Raw genomic sequence first — 18,481 nt, 5'->3', positions numbered from 1 at the left:
TATATATATATATATATAAAGGAAAAAATAAAATACACTCATCTCCCCTTACTCTTAGAATGGTTCTCCCCACCATGAGGTCAATTTTGAATGCACCTTTACCTTCACATGAGGTTCCTCTTGGCTTCTATGTTGGAAATACAGAAAACTGTGTATAGAATTGTATATCGCTAGTGGGTTAATAGCTATAAATCTGCAAAAAATGCAGTTTCATTCTGAATAGAATGTTTTTGTGGCTTTGATAGAAATGAAAATCCAATTTCATGATAAACAAGGTGGTTGGGTTACTCAGTGTTTGACATGGTATGATAGGATATATAATGTAGGTATATTTTTGCTTTCATCCATGTCCCTGGCTCATGAATGTTTGAGCTTTTCTCCTTGATTTCTGAAACTCCCCAAGGCCAGACATAGAACTGGTCATAAAGAAATTAAGGCCTTCATTCCGTAGGGTCCCTCCCCTTATCTAGAAGAGAGGAATGTTGCTCAGGAAAGCCCAGAAGAATCTGAATAGACAGGTCTTTCTGAGTTTCTCTACCCAGTCTATTAGCATCTCATGCCTATGCAATGAAGTCTCCATAAAGTCTCAAAAGGACAGGGAGTGGGGAGTTTCTGGCTAGCTGAACATGAGGAGGTTCCTAGAGGGTGCTGCATCCTCCTACATGCCTTGCCCTATGCATCGCCTCATCTGTGTCCTGTGAAATATCCTTTATAGTAAGCTAGTAACTGTAAGTAGGTGTTTCCTTGAGTTCTAGGAATTGCTCTAGTTAATTCATCACAACCAAGGAGGGGAACTCCAGCTTACAGCTGGTCGGTCAGAATAGTTCTAGAGGCCCAGACTTATGACTGGAGACTGAAGTGGGTATTCTTGTGGGACTGAGCCCCCCATCTGTGGGAGCTGATGCTGTCTCCAGGTAGATAGCATCATTATTGAATTGGATTGGGCCAGTTGGTAGCATGGTGGTTTAGGCAGCTGGATCCCACGTAGCCAACTTGCATAGTTCGCGTCCTGAGCCCATGGCTTGTAAAAACATGGCTGGTGAATATGTGTGTCTGTGTCTAAAATTCTAAGAAGAGAATGGAGGAGGAGGGATTGCAGCATGGCCATCTGGGGGGGGGTGCTTTCTCACTTTCTCTCTCCCTCTTCTCTGTCTCTCTTTAGCAAGTACACTTGCCCTATAGTAAATTAAGGAAAAAACAACAACCACAAAAAAATTGAATTGGCAGGAACCAGCAGTTAGCATAATGGCTATGTCGCTGGACTCCCACGTAGTCGACCGCGGTTCGCGTCCCGGACCCGGTGGCTTAAAACTCACACTGGGCGCGTGTGCGTACGTGCCCAAGATCCCGAGAGGAGAATGGAGGAGAAGGGATTGTGGCGTGACCATCCCCCCTGGGGGGTGATTTCTCGCTTTCTATCTCTCTGTCTCTCTCTCTCTGTCTGGCGAGCGCACGTGCCCTATAGTGAAAATCTCTCAAAAAAAAATATTGAATTGGCTTAGAGGTCACCCTGCTGGAGCCCACTATAGAAGTGCATGCTTGCTGACTGGTGAGGAGAAATCCACAGATGTTTTGTGGTCACAGAAGTGATCTGTGTCGATTGGTGAATGAGAGGATAGGAGAGACTGAAACTGAGTATATTTCCTCTCTGTGTCCTGTCAAGCCAAAAGAAACAACTATAAAGTATAAGTTATAAGGAAAAAGGGAGTTTATTGGCCTCATAAAACTATCATCAAATAAGAGTCAGGCCCTGGGGGACATAGACTCCCAGTAGCGTGGCCAGATGGAAATAACATGTCCACTGACCCTGAAAAGATAAGAGCTTTTTATGCTAGTGCAGAATTAAAGTGCATGTTGGTTGTTCTGGAAGAGTTTACATTGGGCAAAAATAACAGAGGAAGGTCTTACGGGGATGGAAGAAGGGAAAGGAAGGGGCAAAGGTGTCTGGAACAGCCTCCTGGCCGTGATGCTAGTCTGTTCAGCCGGATTTGTGATTGGCCTAAGGGAGACTCCAAACCTGCAATGGTCTTGAGAAACAACATCTTCTGATAGTCAGTCACTTAGTCAGCTAGTAGCAGGTCAATCACCTCCTCTCACTCTTAGTTCTCTGGCCCTTTGTGTGTGTATTTTGTGTAGCAGTCTCTTTTCTGGATAAATGTTATTTCTATAATCCTCAGACATAGGATGATAGGAAGACCCCAAGCTATGCTACTGAACTCTCCCGTCTTCTGACAAAATTTACTTTAAAACAATTATCCCTTCGAAAAGTATTAAGTTGGCTGGCTGTGGTGACACATTGGTGCCACAGTGCTCTCTGATGGTGAGGCCATATGGTGGGGGTTCCAGATTCACATTCTGAGGTCTTCCTGTGTCCAATGGGCTAGGCATATGCACATGCACGCAATCCTGGCTGCCTGGGGTGGGTTGTGGCATAGGGACCCTGCTGAGAAGCCTGTCTCCGTCTCTAATGGAAGAAATAAATAAATAGACTATAAAGAAAAAATAATAAATATGTGCAGAAATAGGCAAGGAATTTAATTTTTTTTTTTTTCCAACAGAAAATGGGTGTTAATTCCAGCAAGCTTATTTAAACACTTAGGGTTTAAAGAACAAGAGACAACCTAGGGGACAGTCAGGGCTTGAAACAACTAGGCCAGGCCGGTTGCCTGTGATTGAAGGTCACAGTCAAGGTAGTGACTTTCACTGCTCTTTGGGCAACATTATCTCTTGTCCGACTTCTGGAGTAGTTTGTCACAGGGGTGACTTGGTCCTTGAAGGTTCGAGTTTGCAGTAAAACCGTCAGGGCTGTGCTCAGTGGCAGATCTCACTGGGCATCTTTTCCATTCCACTCTGTCTAGCTACCACCTACCACCTTCACCTACTCTCAGGCTCCGTCTATAACCCAACGTCTCCAGCCTACTTTGATCATATCCGTGAGGCTCCAGCTCCAGCCCAGCTACCTGGTTCTGCCGTTTGAGGGCCTGTCATGCATTTCCCTTGGACTTACCTCAGTCCAGCTCCTAGTCCTCAGCGTGGGTTGGTGCTTGTCTTGGTCCAGTCAGCTGGCCTGGGAGGGTGGTGGAAGGAGCAGAAGGTCACCTCTGGGACAGTGGGTAGACAGGTTCTCTCAGGGGATTGGGTGGGAGGCCAGGAGAGGCTTATCTACTCCTGTGTGGAGGTCCCTGATCACCTAATGTTGATATCTTATTTTTCAGATCAGTCGTGACTTGTGCTCAAGATGTTTCCAGAACAACAGAAAGAGGTATGTCATCATGAATCCAGAAATAAACAGCCCATGCATTTTGATTCACCGTGAGTTAGTTCTTCATTCACTAACCATAAATCCATGGCATTCTGGAGGAGGGCCAATGGAAGAACGTGTACCTGCCTTCCTGAGACCCCCACCCCCTGCGCCACTGGTGTATCTGTGCCTTCTCCCAGGATGTGCCTCCTCCACCTTTCATTTTGGACAGTCTCCCTCTGGTCTGCTGTCTTGTTTTCTACTCCACTGACTCATCCCTGAATTCTCTCACTTTGGGTAACAACCCAGGGGAACCGTCGTCTGCCTTTGCTTTCAGTTTTTTGCTGCTGTTACCTTGTGGATCTCTGTGCCTGATTTCGTATAATTCGGATAAGGCTGTTCCTTCTTGACCACAATCTGGCTTCTTAGGCCTCTAGTCCCAGCTTCTTGAACTTCTGTTTGACTGGAAGGTGGAAGGTAGGATAAATACCACTTCAGCCCTTTGCTGAGGGTGGCCACTGTTCTGCCAACCTATGGTAATGCAATGCACATCGTTGGTTAGGGAGACTAGTGAAATGGAACAGCAGCATGTGGGCCCTTCTAGGGAGTATATACACACATGCACACGCACGCACACACAAATCACATAGACGTCTGATCACGTGATCCCCAGCTTGCCTTGCCCAAGTTTGAACTACTAAACAATTTTTTTCAGGGAATCTTTCTAGAAACTCTTTGCTAGATCTCCCACCCTTTCTTTTAGCCCTGGCTTTAGGTTCAGGTTCTCCTCAGTAGTCCAGCCCATTTCTACCCTTTAATTACAGGATGGGTTCCCCCATTTTTTTTTAAACTTTTAAAAATTGGGCTATATTATGCATGTGACAGTAAAATCTATTTATTTATTTATTTTTGAGAGTTTTTTGCTATAGGGCACGTGCACTCACCAGAAAGACAGAGAGAGACAGAGAGGCAGAAAGAGAGAAATCACCCCCCAGGGGGATGGCCACACCGCAATCCCTTCTCCTCCATTCTTCTCTCAGGATCTTGGGCCCACACGCACACGTGCCGGGCATGGGTTTAAGTCACTGGATCCAGGACTTGAACCACAATTGACTACATGGGAGTCCAGCGACATAACCATTATGCCAACTGCTGATCCCAACAGTAAAATTTATGAAGTGCCCTAATCTTGCATGTGTAGCTTGATGGATTTCCGCTTACATGTATTCCTAAGTAGCTACTACTCAGATCAAAGTGTAGGCATTTCCAGGGCTCACAAGGTAGTCTGTGTCCCTTTCCAGTCAGTCCCCTAGCTTCCACCCCCAGAGGTAAACCTACCAAGATCAAGACTTGGCATATTCTTTTCCCATTCTCTATTAAACAATCCTGGGACTTAACTGCTTGGTCCATGTCAGAGCCTGGAGATGGGCCTCCCAGTAGCCAAGGGCAAAGGTCAGACTCTCTTTGGGTAAGGTGAGTTCGTCACTTTTTTCCTGCTTTGTGAAGTTAAGTGAACTCTAGGTGGAGGGTGGTCCCCACAAGACTAACTGCCCTCTCTTCCATTGCCAATTCCATGTGTTTTTTCTTTGGGGGAGAGGGGTTGCTAAAACCACCCACAGGTTTGATCATTCATGAGAAAACTTCACAGGATCACTGAAGACCATTATACTCACAAATACGGTTTATTACAGGGAAAGAATAAAATTAGAACTAGCCAGAGAAAGAGACAGAGGCATAGGGCAAGGTCAGGAAGGGGTCCAGAGGTGGAGCTTTTGGTCACCCTCTACCCCTGCAGATGGAGCGAGATTACCCTGCCAGCACACATTGTGACAGCATCACAGAGTACTGCCAGCCAGGTACAGTCACCCACGCCTCAGGGGTCCAGAGTTTTGTTTTATTTTATTTTATTTTATTTTTGTCAGAGGGTACATGGTGCTTGCTAGGGGGCAGGGGTACAAAGCACCCTCCAATGGGGCATGCTCATGCCAAAATCCTTTTTCCACCATTTTTCCTTCCCATTAAGATTTCGGGCATGCATACCTAAGAGCCTGATATGTTTTCAACCTGCCAGGACCAGGATTCAGGCCACAGTTGGCCGTGTGGAATCCAGATCCCTATGGATAACGTTTAACCATTGTACCACAGGACCAGTCCAGGCTCCAGAGTTTTGACTGGAGTTCAATCTCCGTGGCTGATTTTTGTCTCCACCCTTCTTGGGGGCTGAGCTAATACCTTTGGTTGCCATTTCCTCTGGGATTTGAACTGATACAGCCTGGCCCAAATTCCTATCATAATCTATTGTTAGACCGGTGACCGAAGCCCTGGGTAAACAAAGACACTCCTTTCAGGTAGGGCATGTCAGGGCCTGGAGGTGGCCTCCCAGTAGCCAAGGGCGAAGGTCAGACTTTCTTTTGGTAAGGTGAGTTCTTCACTCTTCTGCTGGGCCAACTACTGGGCGGGCTGTGCCACAGAGTGGGGTCACGCCCACCACCAGCCCTATTCCAAAGGCACGGTTTAAGTTTTTCTCATACCAGCAAGGTAGGAGATAACCTGCCAGTGAAAACAACAAAGGCTTCTTTTTGTTTTACTTTCTAATCTGTTTTCTCTTTCCTTCTTTTCTTTTTGTTGACTGGTTTAATAATGATTTTTATTTTAAACTCATTTCAATGAATAAAAACTAGGCACTATTTTTTTTTTTGGAGAGGTTTATCACTATAGGGCGCGTGTGCTCACCAGACAGAGAGAGACATAGAGACAGAAAGCGAGAAATCACCCCCTTGGGGGATGGTCACGCTGCAATCCCTTCTCCTCTATTCTCCTCTCGGGATCTTGGGCACGCACGCACACGCGCCTGGCGTGAGTTTTAAGTCACCAGGTCCGGGATGCGAACTGCGGTCGACCACGTGGGAGTCCAGCGACATAGCCATTACGCTAACTGCTGGTTCCCGGCACTGTTTTTTTTTTTTAAGAGTTTTTTTTTTGCCATAGGGTGTGTGTACTTGCCTGAGAGGAGACAAACAGAGACAGTGAGAGGGAAAGTGAGAAGTCACCCCTTGGGGGATGGCCATGACACAATCCCTTCTCCTCCTAGGATTTTGGGCACGCAGGCACACACACCTGACATGATTTTAAAACCTCCAGGTCTGGGACTCTAACTGCATTTGGCTATGTGAGAGTTCAGTGCCTTAACCACCTTGTCATCTGCTGGGCCTCAGCACAGATTTTAACCATCTATAAAAGAAACATGTCATTGACCCTAAAAAAGTTATTCTGGGAGAGCCCTGTAGCCTGGTAGTTAAGGTAGCTGGATCCCACATGGCCGACTGTGGTTGGAATCCTGGCTCCAGTCTTGAAAAACAGCCACGCGCATGTGCATGCCCCAACTTGTGACAGGACGGAGGAATGAGGAATGACCATGCCCTAGTGAGGGTTGTTTTCACCCTCACTGTCTGTCTCCCTCTCTATCTCCGGCTAGTGCACACACACTCTGGGACTTTAAGAAAGAAAGAAAGAAACAAAGAAAAAATCCTTTCTTATAAATAATTATACAATAATACAGTAACATCAAGGAAATTTAAACTTGAAAAAGAGAAAGTTACTTCAAGTCAAAAGTAGTATAATGTTCAAAAATTTACTTCAGGGTTTGTCAGCAAGAAATAAGCATAGCCAGGCTACAGGCTAGATAGCCAGGCTACAGGCTAGATAGCCAGGCTACAGGCTAGATTCCGCACGTGCTGGGAGATATTACTGTTCTCACACAGCTGTCATTTTCTCCGTGTACTCAGGATGACTTCCTGGCTTCTAAGTGTGTTGCTCCTGGAACAAAGTCGAAGCATTCAAAGGTGGTTTCTAGGGCCATTCAGGATCCAGACTGCTGCTTTCTCCGATCCTCACCCCGGAGCATTTCTTCTCCTTATTTCAGAGCTTATTTTAGGGCTTTGAATGCTCTATGCATTCTTATCCTCTGGGCTTTCCAGATGTTTTTCCCACTGTCTGGAGTCATCTCATCCCCTGGCCTTCACACTGTGGTGAGTGGCTAACTCCTTACCCTTCAGGCCTCAACTTAGAAGTCAAGAAGAGATTTTCTAATGCCTCAGTTATAAAAGGTATTTTTAGCTCATTGCTTACCCCAGCAGCACACTATAGTCAATGCTAGTTAGAAGTAGAAGAGAGACCAGCAGTTAGCGTAATGGCTATGCTGCTGGACTCCCACGTAGTCGACCGTGGTTCGAGTCCCGGACCCGGTGGCTTAAACTCATGCCACGCACGTGTGCGTGCGTGCCCAAGATCCCAAGAGGAGAATGGAGGAGAAGGAATTGCGGTGTCGCCATCCCCCCTGGGGGGTGATTTCTCGCTTTCTGTCTCTCTGTCTCTCTGTCTGGTGAGCGCATATGCCCTATAGCAAAAACCTCTCCAAAAATAAGAAAAAGAAGTAGAGGAGGTTTCAGTTGCACCTTTCAGTATCTGAGTGTTTGGTTGTTATTTAGTAGAAATGCTGTAAGGGCCTGATGCAATATCACCAATCATCCTAGAATTTCGATCAAGGGTTCACCGTGTGTGTATGCACTTTCCACTTGGTGCTCTCTGCAGACATTACTAATTAATCATGAGGACAGCATGTGAATTGAGAACCATTTTACCATCCTTGTTCAAGATTCAAATAGCCTAAGAGTGACATCTTGGTTTTTCCTAACTGGTAGTGCTGGCCTAGAAATTTGGTACTTTTTTTTTTTTTTTAAGATTTGGGGAGTGAGGACTCAAATGCAGCCTCTCTTGTTAAAACAGCTTTATTACAGTAATAAATCTAGAGAGAGGAGAAAAGGGAGCGAGAGTCTCCCTTGTTAGTTAAACATGTTCCATTTGCACATCGGTTTGGATTCCCAGGAGAGCAGTATCTAAGCTGATGGATCTTCCCCATAAAAAAGCCTTGGCATCAGGCCATTGTAAAATGAAAATGAATTCAGATTCATTCATGCATGCAGCTTTAATTTACAATTAAAATATTATGGTTACATATTTTAATAAGAATAATTAGATGGACCCCACTGAATCAACTCCTCTGTTTAATGAGACAGAACCCAGAATCCAAATGGAAAGGCAGGTGGCTGTGACGAGAAACACGTTTCAGGCAGTGTGTTTTGTGGAGTCAGGCATTTTTGTTCCTTTTATATCCTAGTGTCCACAGTGAGTCGTCTGATTTTTCTGCTCGGCTAAGGAAGGCCCTTGCTGCCACCCATGCTGGGCTCTTCTCTTGCCGGTGGGAGTGAGCAGCCTTGTCTTGCTGGACACAGGCTGTGACCTGGGGTCTGCGTTCTAGCCCAGGTCCCTATTGTGTTCCTGCTACCTCCCTGAAAGCCTGGGGCTGGTTCCTCGGCCCCAGGCACCTCTGTATCTGATGTGACCTGAAGGGTGCACTGAAACCTGTGGGGTGTAGAAGGAGGGGCACATCTCCCCTGCTCTTCTGGATCATGACGGCTGCATTCTCCCTTTAGAAATATGTGCCTTTCCAACTACAGTTCGAGTCCCTGACCAGTGCTTTGAAGGTCACAGTGTGTGTGCGTGCATGCCTCAAATCCCAGGAGAGAATGGAGAAGGGATTGTGGCATGGCCATTTCCCCTTGGGGAGTGATTTTTCATTTTCCTTCTCTGTCTCTCTTCTCTCCAGAAAGTACTAAAAACAAATGAAAACAAAAAGAAATATACGCCTTTAGGATAAGGGTTTTTTCCCCTTTGAAATGTACATACTTCATAGTGGGTATACCAGCAACTCCATTATCCACACCTCAGTGACAATAAATCCATCCTTCCTTGGCAGGGAGGACCTGAGTAGAGCAGCCCAAGTGGGCCCAGGAGAGGTCAGGGACCATGAGGAGTGCCCCATGGAGGGAGACAGGGCACTGCAGGGAGAGATGGCAGGGTGCCGCCATGTTGGATGAGCGTCCCCGCCATGGTCATGGTCATGTTACCACCATCCAGTATGCTTGTGCTGCCCGGTGGTAACATTTTGGACTTGCTCCAGGAAAGCGTGGTTTTGATATTGGAAAGCTGATTGGAAACTGACTGGGCTGGAACCAGTGACTAACATTAAAGAATAATGACTATGGCCTAGTGTCTTGAAGGGAGACCACAAAAGAAGACAAAGCTGTCTCCCATTCCCCAAAGCTGAATTTGTTGTTTTTCCTTTTCCCACCTCCCTTTTCTCTCTCTCCCCTTTCCTTTCATTTCTTTGTCTCTGTTATACCTACTTATTAAGCTTTCCTGATCGAAAAGAACAGTCGTTTTCATGAGAAGCAATTTACATTGTTCTGTAAGGAAAGAAGAGAACCCAGGAGTATTGTCCTTTACAAACCCACACCAGGTTTAAGAGGATGCTTGCTGTCATTCTCAGCATGACATTGCATTTTGCTTACTTTGAGGGAGCTGATATTTCCTTAAACTCTAACCCTAACCTGTCATTTTTTTCACTTTTATCTTCCAAAATTTTTGTTTGTTTGTTTGGAGAGATTTTTGCTATAGGGCACATGCGTTCGCCAGAAAGACAGAGAAAGGAAGCAAGAAATCATCCCCTGGAGGGGATGGCCACACCACAATCCCTTTCCTCCATTCTCCTGTCAGGATCTTTGGCATGCACACACACGCACCTTGTGTGAGTTTAAGCCACCGGGTCTGGGACTTGGAACTGCGGTTGACTATAGCGTAGTCCAGCGACATAGCCAATATGCCATCTGCTGGTCCCTCAAAATTTTGTCTTTCAAAATTTTTTGCTATAGGATATGTGTACTCACCAGAGAGAGAGAGAGAGACAGAGAAAGAGAGATAAAGTGAGAAGGCACCTCCCAGGGGATGGCTATGCTACAGTCCCATTCTCCTTTTGGGATTTTGGGCATACATGAACATGTGCCTGGTTGATTTTCCAAGCCGTCTGGTCCAGGACTCGAGCCACACAGTTGGCCTTGTGAGATCCAGCACCTTAACTACAACACTACCTACTGGCATTTATTTCTTCCATAAGTGAGAGAGACAGATAGATAGCACTCCCAGCACAAGTCTTGGCACTGCTACTGACCCCAGCCCAGCCAGCCAGAACCCTGGGCATGTGTGTGTCAGGAAGGTCTCAGGACACAAAACCCAAGACCCTCCCAGCCTTGCAGAGTGTCATGTTTTAGTGTTGTGTCACCGTCCAGCCCCTATCTTATTCCAGATTTTAAAAGAATTGTTCACTGGGCAAGCAGGTGGTATGGTTATTAAGGCGCTGGACTCCCACATGGGTGACTGCAGTTTGAACCCTGGACCTGGTGGCTTGCTTTCTCGTTTTCCCTTTCTCTGTGTCTCTTGCTGGTGAGTGCATGTGCCCTATAGCAAATACAAATAAATAAATTAAATTAAATAAATAATTCTTAAAGAATTATTCACTGAAGAACATTTTGGAAAATGTAAAGGCATAAAATAGTTTGGCTTATTTCTTTCTAGTCTTTTCCTTAATATGAATGTGTCATTTTTTAGAAAATTGAGGTCAACCAGAATTTATAGCTTAATATTTCACCCTTCCAGCTTAGTGTTCTAACATATTTCAAGACATACTTTGCTAGCTGCAATTAAATTAGAAGTGGCTTGGAAAAAGAAAGAGAGAAGAATTCGTATAAACACAAATTTTCCCTTCACATTTGTTAGATGAAAGGAGAGTAACTTTACAGTGGAGAAACCTGATGAAGAATACCTCAGCTGAGCGACTGAGGTCCACACCAACAGCGATCGTTTCTTACTGCCAGTGCATACCCTTGATACTCGGTCATGAAAATGGCACCTCACCCCTGTGGTCTTTCTCCCCAGACCCATAACCTCAGTCCCAGCATGAAACAAACCTCAGACATATCCTAGTTGGGGGGAATGGTTATAAAAAACCTGACCAGTACTCCTTAGGGTCTTTAAAAATAAAGGAAGTCTGAGACAAACTGTCACAGCCAAGAGGAACCTAAGGAAAAATGATGACTAAATACCAAATGGGGTCGCGAATGGGATCCTGGAACAGATAAAAGATGGCAGGATGAAAGGAGGGAGCTCTGAATAAAGTACGGACCTCACTTATAGTAACATACCAGTCTCGTTCATGATCGTCACAGTGCACCACGGTCGAAGTGTTGATGCCGGGTTGTAATGTACAAGTGTCTTCACCCAGTTTCAACAATCACTAACTCTTGGCCACACTGTCCCCCTACCCCACCCACTTCCTCTTGCTACCATACAGTTAGTTGGGAAAAAAAAAATTGAGACATTGTGTAATTTCTTCAGTAAATATTTAGTATGCATTTTAGACAAATGACCTTTTCAGAAACAAACCATATTATTGCACCTTAAATAATTAAACATTGATTTCTTCATATCATCAAATATTCAGCCAGTGTTCAAGTTTCCCTGGTTATTTTGGAAAAAAATATTTGTGTATTTAGTTGGTTGTTTTACTCCTGATCCATATAAGGACCGCATGTCACATTTGGTTGATAGGTTGCTTAACGTCCTTAGTTCTCCATTTTTCCCTAGTGCAGTTGATTTGTTGAAGGAACTCCATCTTTGTCCTGTGGAGGTTTTCACATTCTGGATTTTGCCGACTGCATTCTTTTTTTTTGGAGAGGTTTTCGCTATAGGGCGTGTGCGCTCACCAGACAGACAGAGAGAGACAGAGAGACAGAAAGCGAGAAACCACCTGCCAGGGGGGATGGTCACGCCGCAATCCCTTCTCCTCCATTCTCCTCTCGGGATCTTGGGCATGCACGCACATGGGCCCGGCATGAGTTCTAAGCCACCAGGTCCAGGACGCGAACCGCGGTCGACTACGTGGGAGTCCAGCGACATAGCCATTATGCCAACTGCTGGTTCCCCCAACTGCATTCTTGTGTGGTAGTTTTGCACAGCATGCTGGTTATTTCTTGTTGAAAAAGATGCACTTTTCTCACTGTGTTTTTGCTAGTATGTCACAAGGTACAAAAGGGTAACTCTCAGGCCTACCCTCATCCTAGAGGTTAAGGGAGCTGGATCCCACATGGCCAACCTTAGTTCGAATCCTAGCCCTCATGACTTGAAAAACAATCTGAGGGTGCCGGCAAGTGGTATGATGGTTAAGAGCGCTGGACTCCCACATGGCCAACCGTGGTTTGAGTCTCAGACCTGGCATCTTGCTTTCTCACTTTCCATCTCTTTCTCTCTCTCATTCTGTCCCTATCTGGTCAAATTAAAATAAAATAAATTTAAAAAATAAAGTTAAATAAAATAATTATTAAAAAAAAATCTGGGTATGTGTGTGCACCCAAAATCCCAACAAGAAGGAGAAATGGAGGAAAAAGGATTATGGTATAACCATGCTTTCTCTCTCTCTCTCTCTCTCTCATTTTCAACCTCCCTCTCTCTCTCTCTCTCTCTGGTGTGTACATGTGCCCTCTGGCAATTAAACTAAGATAAAATAAAGAAAGGAAGGAAGTTACCATTAAATAAAGTAACTCTCCTTCATTTTTGACACAACTCATATAAAGACATGTGCAGTATCGTGAACTAAACTATTTTAAGTCATATAAAAGGTAGGTCTAGTTGAATCTCATCTAGTTGTTTATCCTGAAATAATAAAAGCTTCCTTTGAAAAAAAAAAAAAAAACATCATTCTTGGGACCAGCAGATGGCATAATGGCTAAGTCGATGGACTCTCACGTGGTCGACCATGGTTCGAGTCCCGGACCCGGTGGCTTAAACTCACGCCAGGCATGTGTGCGTGTGTGCCCAAGATCCCAAGAGGAGAATGGAGGGGAAGGGACTGTGGCATGGCTATCCCCCCTGGGGGGTGATTTCTCGCTTTCTATCTCTCTGTCTCTGTCTTTCTGGCGAGTGCACGTGCCCTATAGCAAAAACTTCTACCCTCCCCCCAAAAAACATCATTCAGAGCTATAGAGGATGACATTTAAACACACTCTAAGCTATAAAGTGCCAAGTAATATCCTTTTTCACATGTCTTTTAGGTTGTCATACTCTTACTAGGAAATAAAGGAAGATTACTTGCTATGTTTCTTTTCACCTTTTAATTTTATTTGAAAAGAATGTACTATGTGGCTAGAGTTTAGTTTTGAGATTGTGGTGTGGGGTTCCTGAATGGGACACTGGTGAATAAGACACTGGTTACATTTTGTAATCATTAGTTGTGTAGGTAAGTCCCTGCCTTGGATGGTGATGCAGCAGTAACATGGGATCCTCTGTGAGGCTGAGCCACATAAAAGGGTTCCAGGTTCGTGTCCATAGACCTCCCTGGCTACGCTGGGCATGTGTGTGCCCATGATCTGGGGCTGGCTGGGGTTGAGTGTGGATCACAGCATCAGAACCTCATGGGAGGCACTCTCTGTTTCTCTCTTTCTCTGTGTCTCTCACTCATAAAAGAAATAAATGAACTTATAATTTTTTATTTTTATGTTTTCGCCATAAGGCATGTGCATTTGCTAGAGAGGAAAGGCAGAAGGAAAGTGAGAAATCATCCCCCGGGAGATGGCCACACTGAAATCTCTTTTCTTCCATTCTCCTCGGAATTTTGGGTGCATATGTACACATACCCAGTGTGATATTTTAAGCCACGGGTCCAGATTTTGAACTGTAGTTGGCCATGTGGGAATCCAGTTGCCCTAACCACCATGCCACCTGATGGCCTTGGTAAATAACTTTGTATAAAGCTCATAGCATATAGTTGGTGTTCACTACATTTTAAGTGAATACACGAGTGAACCTCCAATTTAAATACACAGACAAGTAAAACACTACTTTGGGCTCGAGAAGTAAGGACAAATTGGAATAAGTTTTCATTTTATAATAGAAAATTCTCCTTAAATATGTGCAAAATTAATATTCATGTAGCACCTAGAGATTTTTCCTTATTAGTTTTTGTCTTCACTCATCTTTTGGTAATCTGAGTAAATACTTTTACAATTAGCACAAAGTAATATTTACTACAAAGATTAGAGCTAGACTGTGGTGGAAAATTTTTAAAAATACAACTGTACAATGGTTAAAATAAAAACATATGAATAATACCACTAGAAATGGTAATAGGTATAAACGCAATATCGTCGTATTATTGAGTAATTTGCATTTCTCTGAGGGCTAATGGTGTCTGCTTGTTTGCTACCTAAATGTCCTCTTTGGTGACCTATCCCTTCATACCTTTTGCCTATTTCCTGGTTGAATTCTTTGTGGTTTTTGTAAGTGTTGAAGTTTGAGAGTTCTGTATACATGTTCAATTCCAGTCCTTTGGGAGATGTGAGACTTAGAACTATTTCCTTCTCAGCCTATAAATTGTCTTATCATTTTCTTCACAGGATCTTTTGCAGAGCAAAGCTATTTATTTATTTATTTAGGAGAGGTTTTTGCTATAGAGCGCATGTGCTCACCACAAAGACAGAGACAGAAAGACAGAAAGCGAGAAATCACCCCCCAGGGGGGCTAGCCACGCCGCAATCCCTTCTCCATTCTCTTCTCAGGATCTCGGGCACACACATACACGTGCCCAGCGTGAGTTTAAGCCACCAGGTCCGGGACTCAAACCGTGGTCGACTACATGGGAGTCCAGCAACATAGTAATTACTCTAACTGCTGGTCCCTGAGCAAAGCTTTTTAGGTTTGGTCAAGTCCAGTTTATTACTTTTTCCTTATAGGGATTGCCCTTTGGGATCAAGGTCAAGACTTCTTTACCTAGTCCTAGATTCCAACCCCCCTCACTTTTTCCTTAGAAGTTTTATCGTTTTATGTTTTATATTTAAATTCGTGATCCATTTTGAGTTAATTTTTGTATAAGGTGCATGGTTAAAGGTTGAGTTTCATCTTTTAGCCAATGGATGTCCAGTTGTTCCAGAACCATTTGTTGAAAAGGTTTTCCTTCCTCCATTGAATTGTTTTGAAACTTTCAAAAATCAGTTGGGCATATTTGTGTAGGTCTGCTGGTTCCATTCATTTCTGTGTCTATCCCTTTGTCTTTGAGAGGCTAGAGAAGACAGAGTTTCAGAACATGCTAATAGCAAAACAATTTCCCCCTTCATAACAATGCTATTACTGTGGCTTTGGAAATTGCTTAATATTTATTATTATTATTTTAATTAGCAAGAGAGCATGTGTGCTTGCCAGAGACAGACAGAGAGGGGGAAAAAAAGCATCCCTGCCCAGTGGAGTGTGGTCACACCACAATCTCTTCTCTAGCTTTCTTTCATGTTGAGGTTTTGGGTATGTGCACACAAACCTCCAACATGTTTTTTAAGCCGCTGGGTGGGATGTGAACTGTAGTCAGTCATGTGGGATCTGGCTCCCTTAACCAAGAGGCTAAGGGACAGTCCCCAATATTTATTATTGCTAAACATACTTCATTAGATAGAACATATTTGAGAGTACAGACTTTGGATAAAAGCAGATCTGACTTGGAAACTTAGCTCTACCTTACTGGCCATGTGATTTGGGGCTAGCTGCTTAAACTTTGCCTCATTTTTCTTATCCGTAAAACATGATGATAGGCTGGCCCTGAAGCACAGTGGTTAAGCTCTGTGCATTGGGACCTGGACTCTACATGGCCAACTGTGGTTCAAATCCTGGCCTCGGTAGCTTGAAAAACATGCAGGATGCTTGTGTTTATATGCCCTAAATCTTGACAGGATGAAGAAATGGAGGAAGAAGGATTGCAGGATGACCCCAGAACATGGGGTGGGGGCGCTTTCTCTCTCTCTCTGTCATGTATACACATGGAAGTGCACATGCCTTCTGGCATTAAAAATTACAATGAAGGTGATATTACTGAGGTCTTAGGGTTGCTGTAATTATGAAAGGAAAATGCATGAAACAGTACAGCGTCTGGTATGTCACTGTCCTGTACAGTACAGCCATTTTGATTATTAATTTCATCTCATAACAGGGCTAAGAATCAGAAAAGGCTAGATGAGATGGAAAAAGATTGAGCCTGGAGTAGGGGTGGGGTGGGAGAGAAACAGGGCACACTGCACTCAAAGAGTCATTATTAGGAGAATATAGGAGTTTGATTTTCAGAGTCCAGCTGTCTTTCTTCCGAAGCCTCTTTTTACATGGAGAGCAGTAAGGACCAGTTAGTTTAAATTTTTAATTCTACTCTGCCTGGCTTTTTCTTTCCTATTAAATATAGTCATTAGCCCCAAGAAGTCATTAAAGTGTTTAATAAGGTTATTAAATTGACTAACTGCTGCTGCTGAAGCAATTTTCATAGGAAATCTATGCAATTCTAGGTGTGACGCTCTGGAGCTGTCCTCTGTGGCTGACAGGCTGTCAACATCCGTTTGAAGGATGCAGGGCAGTGTCGTGAGGGATGTCTCTAATTAAGAGATTATAGGTGAACCTCGGCTTCCTGGGTGTGCTGTTCGTAGCTGGAAGTACAGTGAAACTTCACTAATTCCTACTAATGGCAGGATGGGGGAAGGGAGGCCCATCTGAATTATAGAATATTTTAAAATAAATGTACTTTTATGGCTTCTAAGTACATATTTTAACTCCAACTAGGCCAACAAATTGTTCCCTGGTCCAAGTCTTAGGGGACCAAGTTACCGAAGTGAACAGAATGATTTTCAATTATTTCTGTGTAAATAGGTGCTTCTAGAGTTCGTGAGGGTGCTGGAAAACAGTTCGTTCTCACAGGTCTTAAACATGGCTCGCGTAGCCGTCTGCTGTTAATTGGCATACCCTCGGAGGAGGGGGTTTGTTAAATTAAGATAAACTTCAGACCAGCTGCTAAGTGACTTATCATTAATTCATGGCACCCTAGAACCCACATGGATGAGGCTGAGGTTTTTATTCCAACTGGAGTTTAATCTTGTATTTTTTCCCCCTGAAGGCATTTGCTCATTCTTACATGCATTTGTTTATTCAGTAAATGGTATTAATGGAATGCACAAACTATGCCAGGCCCTCAAGTTACCAGACACTTCCCAAGCTGCCCTACAGGAGGTTGGAGTCTGGTGGAGGAGGCCTACAGGTAATGACAGCTTAGTCACTGTCACCACCTGAAGGTGAAGTGAGTAAGGGCCAGGCCAGGCCTAACCCATGCTGAGAGGCATTAGGGCCTCAGAGGAGAGTCAAATAAATTAGACCAGGTGATTCTGAGAAGGGTTTCCAGAAGGAGAGGTGACTGAGTTGCATTAAAAAAAAAAAAATTATAGGAGAGAAGACAGGAAGTAAGAAAGAAAGGAAGTGGGGAGGGGACAGCCATCCAGGCGGAGAGAGCAGCATGTTCAAAGGCAGGGTGTGAAATGGCATATTGTACGTGTGGACCTAAGTTTAGCCTTTGGAGAGAAGTAGGGGGAAATTCATGAAAGGCTGTTTTGTGCTAGCAAAGGAGTTTGACCTTGATCTTGAGGGTTATGTGCAGGCTTTGAAGGATTTCCAGCAGAAAGGCGACATCATCAGATGGATGTGTGCTTGCAGCCGTGCCGGGCTTAGAGTGGGGGATGCATCAGGTATGGGCCCAGAGATCCACAGCAGCTCTTGCATTACGCTTGGGCAAGAGGTCCTTGAACCAAGGCAGCAGCAGAGGAAACCGAGTTGCGGGTGGTTCTGAGGAGAATGAGACTGAGGGACTTGGTCGGTGTGGATTTGAGGAGGTGAGTCAAAGAGAGAAGTGTGGGGAACTGGGTTTCTGGCTGGGGTTGCTGGCCATGCTCCTCTCTGAGATGGGCAGTGGGATGGTGTGGAAAGGGTGTGGGCCTGAGTGCTCGGGGGGCTGTTGTGTGGGTCATTGTAGAGGCTGGAGATGTGGACAGAGGCCTGGACCAGGAGGGAGCTGTGGGAACCATCTGCCCATGCAGGGTGGCTGAATGTTTTGGATGAGTCCGCCCTAGAATGATAACACAGAATACAGAACAGCAGCCTGGGATGACTGTACAGGGCACAGCAGTGTTTCAGGGAGCAGAGAAGGAAGAAGAGTTTGCACTCACTGAACACTGACACTTCATGCACAAAACCAAGTTAAAGACTTTCTGGACTGAAAAAAATGTTCGAGTCTTAACACTATAGTGAATTTAGAATGTGCATTGCTGCATTCTTAGAAGACTTTTTTTTTTTTTTCCCCAGCATGATTTTAGAGTATGTATTCAACATCCTTTTGCCTAAATAAAGATTAGACTTACCGAATAATAATGGCCGAGTCCAAGAATTCAAACCCATTGTGATGAGGGCAATAGAGTCTTATTTATTTATTTTAATTTGCAATAG

At 44.4% G+C, this 18,481-nt stretch overlaps 1 protein-coding gene and 1 long non-coding RNA gene across 4 annotated transcripts in view; one reads left to right on the top strand and one right to left on the bottom strand.

Moving 5' to 3' along the window:
• Positions 1 to 18,481, top strand: part of SNX10 (sorting nexin 10) — a 106,136-nt gene that overhangs the window by 65,532 nt on the left and 22,123 nt on the right. For all 3 annotated transcript variants that reach the window (XM_014593229.2, XM_006162393.3, XM_027765932.1), the window contains one exon: positions 3,216 to 3,262. In XM_014593229.2, the coding sequence (XP_014448715.1) occupies positions 3,239 to 3,262 (24 nt within the window). In that variant the 5' untranslated portion in view covers positions 3,216 to 3,238. The remainder of the gene's footprint in view (positions 1 to 3,215; positions 3,263 to 18,481) is intronic.
• Positions 3,003 to 11,454, bottom strand: LOC114004751 (uncharacterized). Its single transcript, XR_003546821.1, has 3 exons — positions 11,338 to 11,454; positions 3,596 to 3,772; positions 3,003 to 3,067 (listed from the first exon to the last, which is right to left on the bottom strand). It is a non-coding gene; the product is annotated as an uncharacterized LOC114004751 (long non-coding RNA).

Source organism: Tupaia chinensis, unplaced genomic scaffold (assembly GCF_000334495.1).
Source record: "Tupaia chinensis unplaced genomic scaffold, TupChi_1.0 Scaffold139943_1, whole genome shotgun sequence".
Lineage (NCBI taxonomy): Eukaryota > Metazoa > Chordata > Mammalia > Scandentia > Tupaiidae > Tupaia > Tupaia belangeri.
Note: the sequence above shows the minus strand (reverse complement) of the source record. Positions and strands in the feature narration are given on the sequence as shown.